Source organism: Amblyomma americanum, chromosome 5, assembly GCF_052857255.1.
Source record: "Amblyomma americanum isolate KBUSLIRL-KWMA chromosome 5, ASM5285725v1, whole genome shotgun sequence".
Taxonomy (NCBI): domain Eukaryota; kingdom Metazoa; phylum Arthropoda; class Arachnida; order Ixodida; family Ixodidae; genus Amblyomma; species Amblyomma americanum.
The window spans coordinates 198,530,821-198,547,151 of NC_135501.1; the positions used below are offsets into that span (position 1 = coordinate 198,530,821).

The window sequence follows — 16,331 nt, forward strand, 5'->3', positions numbered from 1 at the left end:
ACTATGTTTCGGTGTCACTCCTCACAGAAAGCATAAATGGAGGGATGCCTCCACTTTGAGTCATCAGGTGCCGCCATTGTACAAGCCTCAATGGGTGCCTTTTCATAATGTCCCATTTTCCACTTATCTGCCAACAAAGAGACGACCTTTCTATCCATTCCAATTCAAACCTCTACGTATCATCACATCACAACCCCACCCCCACCGGTACCTCTCTTAATCAGCGTGTCCACTTAATTACTAATAGAGAGATGCCCCTCCATATATTCCGCTTCTTGTCACTAGGTGCCGCCACTGTATGAGCCCCCTTACTGGTGCCTCTTCATAATGAAACACTATCCAGTTGTCTGCCAGTGGTGAGTCGGCCCTTCCATATATCTTCCTCTACACTGCCACGCAGTCTTCAGGCAACAAACAAATTAAACAAACCTGCACCTGAAGCTCTCTTCCAGACTGCAGAAATTGGTTTGGTTTGGTTTGGTTTAAGGCGGTTTAACGTCCCAAAGCGACTCAGGCTATGAGAGACGCCGTAGTGAAGGACTCCGGAAATTTTGACCACCTGGGGACCTTTAACGTGCACTGACATCGTGCAATACATAGGCCTCTAGAATTTCGTCTTCATCGAAATTCGACTGCCGTGGCCGGGATCGAATCCGCGTCTTTCAGGCCAGCAGCCGAGCGCCATAACCACTAAGCCACCACGGCGGCACTGCAGAAATTGGGGAACGGAAGAGTCCATTCCATGTGCAGCCTAGCCAAGTAAAATGGAAAGGTCGCGCTTGCCGTATGGAAAGAATAAATAAAGCTTTCCATGCTAAGCCACCTCCAGAAGTGGACTCTCATGCAAGCTTAAGTGTTACCTTGACACTTATATTACACAGCAAAAAGTGATTCCCTTTAAGGAGATGTAATAAGATTGAAACTCTGCATCTACCGCCCAACAATTAGTGCCTCGAAATTGAATTCTTATGATTACAAGCATATCACTTTTACAACCAATTCTGCCCATTCATGAAATATGCTAAGCTGACAGCAGTGAGCTAAGAATAAAACTTGAATGAATCACCAAAGGCCAAGCTTCACCTGCCTCTAAAGAACTCTAAGTCTGAACAGCATGCAAATTTGGAGAATTTGCATGCTGGAGAATTTGCAGTCTCCAGGCCCGAAACAGTAACAAGAAATGAAAAGAAAGAAAGGAATGTCCTCAGAAGGTAGCTTCCATGACCTGTATGCTTTTTGCTACTAACTTGAAGCCCAAGAACACCAACTGTGGGCTTGTTTTTATTTTTACTTTAGGAACAGTTGTGTGCCCCCGAAACATTAAAAGTTCGCTAAAATATGGGAGCATCAAAACTACTCCATGTTTTTGGGGGGCGCACATAACTTAACAAAAAATCTACCGTAGGCTTCCCTCTGTCCTGGTCGTTTCTGCCAAATAACACAGCCATGTGACATTTTGTTCCTACACGAATAAATTTTAAAGCTGGCCATTTTCAAGACATCAATTCAAGTGATTCCTATGGGCAACACTGCAACATCACACACATTACTAGCTCATTAGTACCTATTACATGCTTGTCAAACAAAAATAGACATGCATTAGACCACTTCAGGCATTCCACGAATGGAGCCATTACTTGCTGCTGCTACTTTAGTAATGTAATGTGCATACTGTGTGAATTTTGTCAATAATGTTTGTGATGTCATTGCATTACCCTCGACCACACAGCCAAGTTTAAGTTTTTGCCTCGAAATTGTTATTAAAAATATAAGACAGGGAAGGGGGAGACAGAGAGAGACTGGAGTATGTTAACCTGTATAAAATAAATTATCCTGTGCAAGCTTAAGCTCAATCCAGAAAGTCAGGCGGGGCCCTTCCCAGTTTTACTTGCCAAGATTTGAGAAAGCTTTCTGGAATGAGGCTAAATTTCCCAAGCCCAATGCCCAGCTTGAATATCAAAGTGAAAATACACCTCTCCCTACTAAGCAGCCTCCGGATAGGCCAGCGAGTAAACAGTGCACTAACAAATGCTTGTGCGGCAGCTTTGCAGTCCGGGCTCATTCTTAGCTCACAGTGGACCATCCTGAACGACCACAGTGGCACCTTTTGTCACTGCACGACACTATCGGTGCCAATTCGGAAACAATGACACAGGCAATTAAAGAAAATGAAACAAGTCACACACTCATTTAAATTTGGGGGAAAAAAAAAGTGCAGCTATGGTACAAGCAGGGCAATGAAAATGACAAAGGAAGCAATGACGGATAGATGGCAATAATGTCACAGCTTGCATGGTTTCGACTTTTAGCAGGGGGTTAACCAACTGCACAAGACACTTTCTTAGTCACTTCGCAAAGTGGGGGACTTCAATGAGTTCCATTACAAGAACTGCAAAAGGTAGGCAGCGAGAGGAAAAGACTGCACATTACACCACTGCTTCAGAAGCACGAACCATCACGACGGGGCTTGTGCGAGGAAACGAAATGCCATTGCAATTGGGGGCGGGAAAAGGGGGGGGGGGGGCACTGCACAGCTTCTAAACACCGTGGGGTGGACACACACACACGCACTTGCACACCACCAGGGGGCACTCCAGTCACCACCAGGGCACTCAGTCATCGGCTGCAGCCGAGGCAGTGGCTGCACGCTCTGCTGTGCGTTTTCGCTTGGCAGGGCTCGCCTTCTTCTCTTGTTCACTGCCGTCCTCTTCGTTGTTGCCGTCCTCGTCGTCCTTCCACTCGTACTCGTCGCCCGACTGTTCCCCTCTCTCGTCTTCTTCTTCTTCCGATGATCTTTTCACCTTCCTCCGTGGCTTTGCTGGTAAAGGCAAAAGGGTTTGTGTTCTGGCACAACTCTACGGTTGAAAAAGAGTGGAATCCAGTTTATCAGCTAAAGGCTGCTGGCCAGATCTTAGCAGAGGTCCAAAGGTGGTAACAAGGCGGCGAATTATTAATGGCATCTGTCCTCCAAAATGGAGGCGCAGACACCGTAGAAGGTTTAGCTCCAAGATGGTTATGCTCCAAGACAGTTAGGCTCCAGGATAGTTATGCTCCAGGACAGTTATTTTATACGGTGCTGTTTCAAAAAATGGTATTGCCAGTAGTTTTTCAGTCGATGGCGAGAGTACTGCATGACACAGCAACGATAGGTATCCGCTGGGGTAGAGATTATTTTCCAGCTCGTTTTGCTCCTGTAAAAACTAAAGGCATTTTAGAAGATGTCTGAGACAAGTGAAAACAAATAAAGAAAGGTGGAGTTTACAAAGAACGCTTTGCAACTAAACAGAAACAAAATATGAGTACAAATGAGTCTCAAACACGAGGGCAGCGCACAATGTGGTAAGCCAAATTGCAGCCTTTTCTGACTAGGCCTATCGCAGCTAACTTTCTAGTGATAAACGTCCTCTGCCACAGACAACAGCGTGTTTAAATAAAGCTTTACTTCTGGAGCAGGATATTGAGTCAACAGGTATAGCGAAGTGCAACACCTAATGCGATATTTATCACACTGCTGTTCTGAACAACTGTGCTGTCTTTCTTGAGCACAAATCTGTGATACATGCGAAGACCAACACTGTCTGAGACATGGACAAGCACTTGCTTAATGTTTTGGCTCTATGGCTGTATTGGTACCGATTTGATGTGGCTGAACACCAATACCTATGTAGCGCCTCACCCGATCAGTGCTAAGATGCCCTCTCCGTACCTAACTTGACAGCCAACTATCCCAACTTTCTCTTGGTCTTCCTCCACGTAAAGCACCTAAAGAACTGTGTCACTTATTGGTGGCACGCAGAGAACATTGGTGCCATTCAGTGGGAAGCCCCGTAAGGGGTGCCCTGATGACACTGAGGGGAGAAAACAGATAGTGGGCGGCGGCCACCAGGAGCAACAATTTACATGTGGCACTATCAGCACTACTGGCAACTGTGAACAACATTAGTTTCTGTCATGGCACAGCGACAAAAGCCAATGGATTACCTTGGGTACGACGCTAAATCCATAGCGTGAGAGGGGTACAAGCCGTGAGAAAAGAGACAATGCTGTACAATAAGAACAAAAAGATTCTATAGCAGCCGGTTCAACGTAACGTCAAACTTCCTACACTTACCTTTCTTGCTAGTCTGCTTTGGAGGCTCCTTCTTCTTGCTTGTTGCGGGGTGCCTGAAGTTCTTCAAGTGTTGGGCGTTTTTTCTGCGAAATGAAGAAACACCAAATTCAGCACAGTGGTACTATACACTGTTGAATAATCCATTTGCAGTGGAGTAGAAGCAAAGAACTTGACGCGAATATAGTACGGTCCAATATGGTACGAGAGTTACCTTCCAAGAGCTGCTCATGGGCTATGAGAGATGCTGCGGTGGAGAGCTTTGGATTATTTTAGACCATATGTGGTTCCTTAACATGAACTGACATCGCACAGCATAGAAGCACTTTTGCATCCCCGCATTTCGATGGACCAACCATGCAGGTGCGCAAGCCACTGACCCCTACTTGGAACAAACTGTGAGAGAAAATGTGGCTCTGCAGAACTTTGTGTTTTCAGTCTCTTTATTTTGCCTAACCTTCTGAGGCTGCAACCAAACCCTCAACGCAGAATGCCGGGAGGTTGTACAAGAACCTTAGTCAACATGGCATAGGTGCGCACCATGCAGTTTTTTAGTTATGACGAAAGGTGCGTCTTTCGTTCATGCCCTTATGCTACAAATTTGCGTTGCACTTGTATCCGGTTCCATGTTGCAAATTCACCCTTCCGTTGCTCAACTGACTTGATGTGCTTTTTATAAGCCAGTTGATAGAGGGGTACTACACGAGAAAGAAACAAAACTTCGTTCCAGACCAGCCAGAACGGTACAACGAGAACGCAACAACGAGAACAGCAACAACTGGTTCACAGTAATAGCTACCTCAGAATATAAGAGAACTGAGTTCGAATTGAGCTATTTACAGTTATTGGCTTCGTTATCAATTTATTAGCTGTTTTTCTGTGGTTCACAACAAGTGACTGTGAGACTGTCACAATCCATGAGGACAAACAATTCTGAAAGTACAGACCAACAGCTCATCAATGCAATGGACTGCAGCAATGGAAGACATCTGCACCTTCCACTCAATACTGCTCTAGGAAAGGTAATGCGCTTAAAACAATAGCCTCACACAACAATTTGGGCAAGACAAAAGTAATAGAAACTAAGATTAAATTTCACCACTGCCACTTTCAAAGCACTCAGGTTTCTTTACAATTCAACCGTTCACAACTTAGGTGCACATAACTAAGCCTCCAGTACACTGTCCTTAAAGCAAGCATTGGTAGGCCAGTAGGTTTACAAGGTTCAGTTTAGTCCAAGGGTGGTAGTTAGTTGCATGCACCATGTCATGTTCTTCTTACTTGCTCGTGTGATAAGCAAGACCACTCTAACCTGAAGCACTCCTTCCCATATCGGCACATCGGTCTGTCGTCCTCATCTCCGCTCTCGTCGTGGTCGCTCTCTTCCTGCAGTGGCTTGGTGCGCTTTTTGCTGGAAGCAGTAGGAGTGGGTCGCTTGGAGGCTTTCTTGCCATGGTCGCTGTCACTCTCCGCTTCACTGCCGTCAGTGTGGTCCTTTGCTTCTTCCTCGTCTTTGGACTCTTCCTCGTCAGCCGAGGAGCCCTCGTAGTCAGAGTCCTTAGGGTGGCTAAACTGCTTCAGGTGCTGTGCATTTTTTCTGCCCCCGAGAAAATGAGCGGGAAAATTAAAACTGTTGGCCACCATGGAGGGCACTTTGGAGCTCCGATGAAGCATTACTGGCCAGGCCCAAAGAGTACATTCATCACGCACCAAACATGCTGCATGCTCTTGATGGGCTGTGTATGTTAAGTACTGGCTTTGGCAGGTGTGTGGCTCCAATGCTTTCATCACACACACACACTCTCTCTCTCTTGCACATGCACAGGCATGCATGCAGGCAAGGCTTCACCTTTTAGCTCCTGCCCTTTCCTCTTAGGTTTTTTATCACTTCAACTTGAACTCTCTACAGAACTCAGCATGACACATAAAGTTCTCGTTCTTGTGGCAAAAATCTCTACCTTTCTAAGTGAAACTTTTTCATTCCATCATGCTACAAAAAGCCATTCATGTTTTTTTGTTTCGGCACCAAATGAAAGCAAGAAATTCATTCATCAGCCTTTCATGCATAACAATGTCCCAAGTTTACAGCACCCTTAACGCCTCTATGCGAAGGAGAAAAAAAAAAAAGAAAGTTGGTGAGCGCAGTGGACCACTTGTGTGCTGACCTGAAACACTTCTTGCCATATTTGCAGGTGGGCCTCTTTGCGGGCTGGCGCCTCTGACCTCTCCTGACAGGTGCCTCTTCACTCTCCTCGGAGCTGCCGCTTTCCGAGGTCGACCGCTTCCGCCTGTTCCGTGTCCTTGTCGCAGGCTGGGCAAGAAATAAGCAGCAAGCAAACATTTCCAATGCCAGAACGCTTACAAGTAAAGCAAAAGTGGCAGAGGTCGTCCGCTTCTACCTCTTCTGTGCCCTTATCAAGAAAAGGTAAACATTTTCATGCCACAATGAAAACAACTTGACAGAAAGCAGGAGCTCCCAAAAATGCTGTAAGGTCTGTCCTAACCGACGCCTCAAAGCTTTCTTCAAAGCTGCTACTTTCCAACGCTGTCCCCTTCCTCCTGCTCCGTTTTTGTTGCAGGCTGATAAAAAAACAGCGATGTTTCAATGCAAACACTGCATACCCAATCAGCTGCTTGTGCAAGCAATAAACAGTGTCTATTTCACATTGAAAATACTTCCATTCTTTGTGACGACATCATACATGGTCTACCCACCCACCCGGGTCCCTGACCACTTGAGTCAGCCCGCAAGAGGTCCCCAACACACACATAGCCGAGAATCACTGCCCTAGAGTTTACATTGCTGTCCTCCTTGGTAGCAATTGTCGTATATAATCATTGTATGAGAACAATCAGTGACCTCACTGCACCGGGGGAAAGGGAAGGGGGGGTATGCAAAAGGGATGGTGGAAAGAGATGAAAGGGTGTGAAGGAAGTAAGGAATTTTTGCCCAATATGCAAAAAAAGGACAGACACCAAATTCAAGTACAAGCACCCCGCCATTGTTTGGTCCCCATACTTGGGTAAGCGGAGAGGGAAAGACATTGGGGGCAATCTACCTTCTTCCTCCGGCTGGAACGCTCCCAGTCACTGGCTGACTCACTGTCTGACGCAGCGTAGCGCACAGCAGTCTTCTTGGTCCGCCGGTTCTCCTCTTCCCAGTCACTGCCGGAGTCATCTGCCTGTCTTCGCCGCTTCTTCGGCTTCCATTCATCGGAGCTATTGTCCCACTCATCGTCGTCACTTGCAATGAAATCATCTGTAGGTGGAAACCACGAAGAACAAACATAAAAAAAGGAACAGGAGAGAGAGAGAGAAAAAATGGTAGGGCTTTAAAGTAGTTAAATCGAGTAGACATGCGAAAGCATGTGCTTAGCCTGACTGACTCATGGTTTTGCTTTGCTGTGTCGTCGGCACGTCTGGCGAAGATATTAGACTCAGGTTAAGCTCTGATTGACGTTATAAGCTGATCCAATTTGTCTGCGCCGTAGATGGAAGTTGATGAAGACAGCAATGTGCAGTGCACAGCACGAGGGTGCGCTGCAGTTTAGCACGAGGCATGATCGGCTGCGTTGAGAGTATAGTGCTCTCGAGCAGTGGCCGTGGGTTTAAATCCCAGTTGTGTTGGCAATATTTAATTTATTTCTTCAAGCTCAAGGCTTCAGCAATGAATCTGCTTTTGCGTTTGGTCCTGGAGTAGAGCTTTCGCTCTAAAGAACTTTTGATCTTCTCACCAGTCTAGAGCAGGACCTGCGGCACCCACAAGAGAGGCATCGCATAATTATACATTACTAACACTAACCCGCTCAAAAGCACGAAACAACACAGCAGCCTTCCTGCATAAGTGCCCTCAGATAAACCACGAAGGACAGGAAAATTCTCAGATGCAGCTAACATCTGTCACTTACTTCCATCTGTTATATACTTGGCCTCATTATGAAATGCAAGACCTCCACAGCAAGAAAAAATTTTTCTGTCGATTTCTCCAATGCTGGCAGCTGGCAATGCCGACAGCATTTATTGGTTTGGCTTCTTTGAACACACACTGCAACATGTCTTGGAGCCAATCAATTGCGTGTGCTCAGAGTTCGATATAAGCTTAATTCGCTCTACCTGGGTTTGTTTAATTTGGTTTGACTGCGCAGACCAATGCTAAAAAGGCATTGAAAGAGAAGCAATCACAAAGAATTGTTGTTCTGAGTATGCTCCTTCAATAAAGGCTGAGTTTGGGCGAGTTGGTTTACCATGCTGAACGGAAAAGCGCAAAAAACAAGGACGTAGAATAAGACACACTTGTTTTTTGCGCTTTTACGTTCAGTATGCTCCTTCCCTGCTACTGCAAAACACTTACCTAAGGAGATCTTCTGCATGAGTCCCCGGTTCTGCCTCGAGGATCGGCCACCCTTCCGATCGCGAGCGGGGGCAGCAGGGCGCCGTTCTTCTTCCTGTTTCTTCTTCTTCTTCTTGGGCTTATACTCTTCCTCAGACTCCTCCTCGCTACCCTCGTCCTCTGACTGGCCCTCGGGCTCATTCTCTGGCTCGCTCTCGGAAGCCTTTGCTTGTCTTCCACGGGCCTTGGCTGCTGGTTCCTTTGCACCCTTTCTGGGGGTCATAGGCTCTAAGAGAAAAAAAGAAAGAAAAAAAAAGAACACAGGTGAAGTGTTAACATTCCAGGGAGAATAGTTCAACAGCTACCACAAGACAAAAATATAGCCCGTTTAAAATATGCCGTAAAATATGCCGTTGTTTTGTGCTGACTCCGGCCTGCCCAGTGCCCAGTTGTCCGTTCTGCTCTGCGCTGTTTATCGCACGTGTATCGCATCCGGACGTGATCTGCTTTTTTCGAAGCGAGCAAGTTACGGAATTATCGGCTCTGAGCGGTGTGGTTCACCATGTCACGGAGTCGCAAACCGCTGACGCTGGGAGATAAGCTCCGAATAATCGAAGAAGCTGAGAAGAGAATAGGTGCAACAAAGGCCAGCATCGCTCGCGACCTCAACATTCGAGAGTCATCGCTGAAAACGATATTGGCCAAGAAGGACAGCATACTGCTGAATGCAAGCAAGTTTGGCTTGAAGAGGAAAGCCGCGAAAGATGGGAAGTTCGCCGCCATGGAGGCAGCTGTTATGGAATGGTTGCGACAGGCACGCAGCTCAGGGATTGCCGTTGACGGACCCATTTTAAAAGAAAAGGCGGAGACGGTTACACTGCGTTTGCACCTGGACGATTTTAAAGCGTCCAATGGCTGGATGGAGCGCTTCAAGAAGCGCCATGGTATTGTGTTCAGCCGCTGCTGCGGAGAAAGCGCTTCTGTGAACCCCTCGACTGTTAACGAGTGGTCCAAGTTACTGCCGGACTTAATACGGGAGTACAAACCGTCCGACGTTTTTAATGCGGATGAGACCGGCGTGTTCTATAATTTGCAGCCGGAACAGACGCTGACCTTCAAGGGAGAAAGTTGCCACGGCGGCAAGCGGAGCAAGGAGCGCCTCACTGCACTATTTTGTGCTAACGAAGATGGCTCCGAGAAGCTTCCTGTCCTAGTGATCGGAAAGTTTGAGAAGCCGCGATGCTTCCTTGAAAAGGCTGCCGTGCAAATATAAATTCAACCGGAAAGCGTGGCTGACAGCTGGCATTTTTTCTTCGTTCCTGCAGCAGCTGGACTCAAGAATGGGTGCCAGGAACAGAAAGATTCTTCTTTTTGTGGACAATGCGCCGTGCCACCCAGCCGACACTGCACACTTGAGGAACGTCAAGGTTGTGTTCCTGCCGCCAAACTGCACCAGTCACCTGCAGCCACTTGACGCAGGCATTATCAAATGCGTCAAGCAAAAATACCGGAAGTTTCTGGTGCAACGCCGGTTGGCAGAAATGAAGCGCAAACAAGCGAGCCGTAAGCTTTCTGTGCTCGACGCCATGCACTACATTGCTAGTGCATGGGACGAAGTATCTGCTGATACAATCGCCAATTCTTTTAAGCACTGCGGCTTCAAAAGAAGAGATGCCTCCCCCGCCAGTGAAGCTGTGATGCTCGAAGAAGAAGATGAAGCAGAATTTGGCAACTTGCAGCTGCCTGCAACCTTTGCCGACTATGTCGGTGCCGACGACGACGTCGCAGTGTGCAATGCGGTGTCATTGGAAGAGGTAATGGATACCATGTGCCTCGACGATAAAACTTCCGACGAAGAGGAAGTCGACGACGATGCAGAGGTTTGCGCTCCCATTCCGAGTTACGTGGACATGTTGCAGAGCGTCGACAACATCCGGCGCTTTGCTTGCGCGCGAGACGATGTTGGCGACCTGCTGGCGGACGTGGCAGCCCTTGAAAGGAAATTGATGCGTCGAGGTTGGGCAAAGGTGCAAAAAAAAATTACCGATTTTTTTTTAAACGGTAATAAAGTAAAGATTTTTTTGCAAACCTGTTTCAAGCAAATACTTGTTTTGTCTTTGTTAATCTGGTTGGCGTAGGTTCTTGCCGCGGGCTTTCAAGGCGGTCAACGCAAATACTTGTTTTGTCTTTGTTAATCTGGTTGGCGTAGGTTCTTGCCGCGGGCTTTCAAGGCGGTCAACAGCTTTCGGCGCAAGGCCAAGAGCCACTTCCCACATTCTTCGATTTTCGATTATACGACAATTTCGCGCGGTCCCCTGAACGTCGTATAATCGAGGTTCCACTGTATAACCTGGCATGGTACGCGGGGTTTATCAAGACGCCACAGTGGAGGGCTCCAGATGAATTTTGACCGGTCAGCTGACTTCATGCAGCTGTCAGCTCCGCATAGGGCTGGAGCAAAACCGACCCAAGCGGATGCAAGCAGGTAGGTATGTCCACACAGTGAGCACTGACAGAATACAGGCACTGCTTGCCCCTACACCAGGTTACCTACTCACCAGACGTGGCCTGCTTCCCTTTCTGTACATTCGAGGCCCTGGCTTTGCCACTGGTTGGTGCTGAAGAAGACTTGGCTGCACTGTCCAGCAGCCAACGAGGCAGCGTCCTCGTGCCCCCGGACGCGGTCTTGCTCTCGCCATCATCGCTCGCCTTGGCAGTGGCACAGCCCGCACCCTTCCGCGCTGCTGCCGCTGGTGGTGCCTTGGAGACGGCCTCTGGGCTAGCCTCTTTCGAGCTCCCCCGGTCCCCGTTTTCGGTCTTGGTGGCGGCGGTTGTCGTCACGTGGTGGTTCTCCTCCGTACTCCCGTTCTTCTTCGCCTCCTCAGATGGAATGACTGCTGTTGCCGGCTTCTCGGCTGCAAAATTCAGCAAGCATTTAATCCTACCGCACTGATAACAAGTGCTAAAATGTAACAAAATGCAGCTGGCAGCACTAAAACTGCAAACCGGCCAAGCAAAACGGCAAGCTAGTCAAGTATTTACGGTTTCACGGTCAAACTGCTTGAAAGAACGCATGCACAAGGAAAGAGCCAAACACGAACAGTAGTTGTGCTTTGCCTATTTTCTCTAGTCAGTGTTCTTTAGCGCTCTTTGACAATGACAGGAAATAACAAGGCAATACTGTGCGTTTGCTGCCTTCACACTTCAGTTCCATCGTCCCACCCAGTCCTCTTATCCAACCGAATGAAGTAGCGAATCAGAGAACACGATTTACTCATTGTCCCTGCATTCTCTTTTCCATTTTCTCTTTCTTTCTCATGTCTATATGACATGAGAAAACATGGGTAGATGAAAAGAGTGCTAGTGTACTGTAATGCATAAAAATCGTGTCATTACAATATTTGGGTGTTCTCATAACAACAACAACAAAAGTCAACAACGGCAAAAAAAGTACACCGACGAAGACTCAAATGACACCCTGCGAAAACACACTTGCTGGGTGGCTTTTGCACTCGGCCTTTCCTGATAGTCAAACTGAAAAGTTGCATTTTTTTGTGATCCAGCAGTATGATTCAAACAAGCCCCGATGAATAACTGCCTCACCAATGCTGTCCTTGTTGTCAGCATCGTCTGCAGGCCTAGAATCTTTCAGGTCTGGTGATCTGCAAATGCAGCCCCACATGAGAGAAGCATGAGTACTTCAAGGAAACAATGTGACGCTGCTCAAATGAAAAATACGGTACCCTGCCTTACTGCCAGGTCATTTTTTCTGTGCAAAATATCAAGTGACAAACAATCTTCAGAGATGTCTATATGACATGAGAAAACATGGGTAGATGAAAAGAGTGCTGGTATACTGTAATGCATAGCAATTGTGTCATTACAATATTTGGGTGGTTTTGTAACATCTTCATGTACTGACAAACTTGACTATATGCTAAAAAAGCAATAAAATTTGTCATCCTATTACCCCACAAATAAATGAAATGCCCAATTTACACGATGCATCTCATTTCTTTCTGCCCTTTGTCTTTTTTTTCCCATCACCGCATATTCTTCCCTTTTAAAACAAAGACCTCACAGTAAGAGAGGGAGAGAGAAAATAACCCTCCCCTCAATCCAAAATGTTCACATTAAGAGTAAAAAAAACTCTAAAGAGGCAGATCAAACAATAAATATGGACGGCCACAATCTTTGTTAGCACAGTGCGGCTCAGTAGTCCAGCGTTCGTGAGCTCAAAACTGAGCTTCATCAGCTTCGGCTTCCTGATTTTTCCCCTTCGTCGGAGCTAGACGCTGGGGCCCAAACTGTCTGTCTTACAAAACAAATAATCTAACGGGCAACCTGCTTGGACCATTAGGTGCTTGCCCCAACTGCTCTTAGAAAAAATTGGACTAAACCAAAAGTTTTACACACGCTTTAGGCTAAATAGAAACTATCAATCATTTAAGCCTGGTGATATGATCACAGAAAATAATGAGAGCCATGCGACAGCTTGACTGTCACAAAGGGAAAAAAAACTGCTCAGGCATGACGTACATGGATGAAGATGAAGATGAGTTGGTTACTTCCACAATGTACTTGTAACTATTTGGCAGCAGCGCTATGGAGTCCCCGGACTGCAGCATCTGTTGTTTGTCCTTCTTCATAACCTTCGACGGCCCTTTGCCTTGTGCTTGGAAAAAGCAAGGGTTGACATGGGTCTGGAAACAGAAAGATGCTAGTTCAGAGATCGTTTGTCAAACAGTAAGGGCTGTCTAGTCAGAGCTAACTAGATGATTTCAGGTCTGAACCTGCGATTCTGCAGGTCTCTAATGCCAGAATGACACCTTTGAGCACAGGACAAGTTTACTTTCAATTACTGATTAGCACATGCGATATGAGGGCCACAGATTGCTGTTGTGATAGGTGCTCACATTGCAGTTAGTCCCATGCTGGGTTCTATACAGATTAATCCGTGTTCTCCTCCAGTGAGTTAGCTTTGCAACAATGGAAATCAACTTTTGCCTTTGTGTATGCAGTGAGTAAAGCAACGACTCTCCGAACCTTATTTTATCATGGTACACACAATGTGGAATGAGCACTGTTTTCCATTTTGTTCTTAGTGTTTCCGTGCTGTTTGTACAAAAGATCATAACCAACTCGCCTAGCTAACTGTTGTTCTAATTATCTTATCATCTACACAGCACAATAGACTTAATGTATTGGGCATGCCTTCACACACTTAGGCTGTCTAGTTGCTTCAAATGGGCCAACCCTATTGTAGCCCCGTTTACAATGCAGCTCCAGAATTCTACCACCATTTTAGTCTAAAGCCTGCAATGTAGCACATGAGTAATATGCTCAGCTTGGGTTCATGAGCTTCCAGCTTTTGCAGCAAATTAAGTCAACATCTTGCTGAATGTCGCTTGGCGGATTCTGAGACTACCATTTACAGGAGGCAGCAGTACCGTTGTCCACAGACCTTTCTAGAGCGCTCAAACTCCGTGCCATCTGCGCTAAGCTCACTCAGCGCTAAATGTAAAATAACTGCTGCTGCGAACAGCCAGGCAGACACCTGCTTTATATGCTTGAGGTACAATTTGAGGTTACAATTACAAAACAAATCAAGCATCACTTACTCCATACAATTCTCAACTTATGCTTCCAGCATCACAAACATTATGGCCAACAATAAATCAACCCTATTCAGCAACAACCTGTTAAAACCTAGAAAACATCTAATACATGACGCTAATGGATGCAGAACGCTTTCAGCAGCACCGGTGCCTTTTTTATTGATCAATAAAATGTAGTAGGTTTTTTTTTTCTTCTGGAAACGGCAACAGAGCATCGCAATCGCTGCCAATATGTTTCACAAACCAACAAAAGGCCACAGCTTGCACGCGTTCACTCAAACAAGCAGGGCGGCAAGCAGCCTACGCTTACTCGTTCCACACAACAGCATACAACCTCAATGCGAGCACAAAAGACTCACAGGTGTGAGAAAGACTTCGCCCTCTTCTGTGACTTCCAAGACAGCATGGTTTCTGGAAACTTTCTTGTCACTGCACTGTATGAAAAGATTAGAAAAAAAAAGTGATAAGGGAGTGATGTGAAATTTATCATGCACATCAAAGGTGGGGCAGCTTTCAGTCAAGCCTCTGCCTCTGAAGTGACCAGTTTTAAGTATTTTTCGACACACCGAAACACAGGATAGCGGAATCGCTACAGTGAAGACTGTGATGGGTGTAAACTTTCAGTGCATATTTGTAAAAGGTGCTTGGCAAGGAAGTGATCAGCCTTTTCCACACACCGCGCACTGTCGGGGTGGATGTCAGCTATGTTTTAGACAGCACTGCATCCTCTCCCAAGCTTTACTTCTCTTTTCCGAAGGTTCTAAAGCAACTTATCCTGTTAAGTAAGCATGAAACATACGTGCACCGCATACGCGATGCGAGTTTAAGACGCCGGTTTCGCCGGGGTCATGTAAACAGGCAAGTCAAGCGCCGGGAATTCCACGCGTGTCCGATGCACCTTATCCCCAGCGCTCGAGGCCTGGCCGATAGCGATCCCGTCCAATACTCGATCGAGCCCGTGAAAAACCGCGCTGCAGCACAAACCACAGCGTGTCGAAGGAACGGCTCATCTCAAGACGCGTTGTTTCAGCCCTGCCTGTCCGGTCAGTCACCCGCCACTGTTGCCGTGAAGGAAGAACTACACAGATAAAAAAAATACACTAAAAATTTGGGGACGCCGCCGTAATGGACCTGGGCTGTTTTACAGGCGCCTCCAGAAACACTCAGGCGTATCGGGTTGCATGCATCTGCGAGAAGTTAGCAGATTGCAAGTTCGACGATCGAAGCTCGGCACAAATCTGTACTTACACCAGCAGCGCGCCGCGCAATTGAGAAACGAACGGTCGGGCGCGATCGGCGACTTACTTCGAGAAGGGGTCCCCGGCCAATGATGGTTTTGCCGATATTAAGCTCCACTGTCTTTTGCCCGCCTTCGACGGGCCTCAGGACGATCTTCTTCATGTTTGCGTTAAACTAGGCGCATCGCGTCACGACACTAGGCGTCTACCGCAATGAAAAATACACCGCATCACGAGCAACAGTCACCAACGCAGAGAGCAACGCACACCAGCGCCCGCCATTTTGTGTTGCTCCGCGCGGCGGCAGTTCGCAAATAGTTTCCTCATAAATCACTGATTCTGCGCTTCCGAAAAAAGCTGTGCGTGACGTTTTTACACCATTAAGCCCACCGGAACAGTGCCTTTGCAGCGGATGCGGAGCATCTTGCAAAAATTGCTACTTTCAATTATTAATCGCAGCTTGCAGCGAACGCCATAAACATCGACGCATACGTCAGCGATCCGTACGCGCTAGGGTTCGTTTACATCTCAATAGATGGGAGCACACGCTAGGGCGCAATTATTCAATTCAGTCATTCAAGCTAATGTACCGATGGCTTTGCGAAAATAAAGTGCAGCCTTTATGTGAGGCCCTAGTATGCTTCCCATCAGTTTTCGCTGCGGCAAAGCCAGGGAAATTCAGTTCAGGAGCTCACCTGTAGCTAAAAGCATAAAAATGGGCGGTTATAAGCCCCCATAGAAGCTCATGGATTTGATATTGCGTTTTGACGAAGTATAATTTTGATATAATGGGATATGACGAACATACTGGCACTTGCGCGAGTTTCAGTTTGATGCTCGTATGCTCGCTTGTCTGCGTAAGCTGGACATTCTAGGGAGTCAGTGCGGGAGCCTAGCTTTTAACTGTGGCTCAAAAGAATGAAGGAATGCATAATGATGTGATGGCATGCCCCAGAGCCGATCCATTTCCTCATATGCGTACTTTTTTGCCGTTCGGGACGGTTCCGGTGCTGGAGACCTCTTCGAGCCGCTTCGCC

The 16,331-nt window shown here is 46.9% G+C and overlaps 1 protein-coding gene across 2 annotated transcripts; it reads right to left on the reverse strand.

Moving 5' to 3' along the window:
* Positions 1-2,159: 2,159 nt before the first annotated feature.
* LOC144133359 (uncharacterized) lies at positions 2,160-15,606 on the reverse strand. Of its 2 annotated transcripts, none has more exons than XM_077666427.1 (11): positions 15,362-15,605; positions 14,416-14,490; positions 12,978-13,141; positions 12,042-12,100; positions 10,997-11,353; positions 8,460-8,726; positions 7,168-7,367; positions 6,274-6,419; positions 5,421-5,705; positions 4,112-4,194; positions 2,160-2,818 (listed from the first exon to the last, which is right to left on the reverse strand). In XM_077666427.1, the coding sequence occupies exons 1-11, from the start codon at positions 15,455-15,457 to the stop codon at positions 2,613-2,615; spliced, it is 1,938 nt and encodes a 645-aa protein (XP_077522553.1). In that variant the 5' UTR covers positions 15,458-15,605; the 3' UTR covers positions 2,160-2,612. The 2 variants fall into 2 exon arrangements, with proteins under 2 accessions (XP_077522553.1, XP_077522555.1); XM_077666429.1 differs by lacking the exon at positions 2,160-2,818 and adding an exon at positions 3,045-3,191 and having other exon boundaries at positions 15,362-15,606.
* Positions 15,607-16,331: the final 725 nt, after the last annotated feature.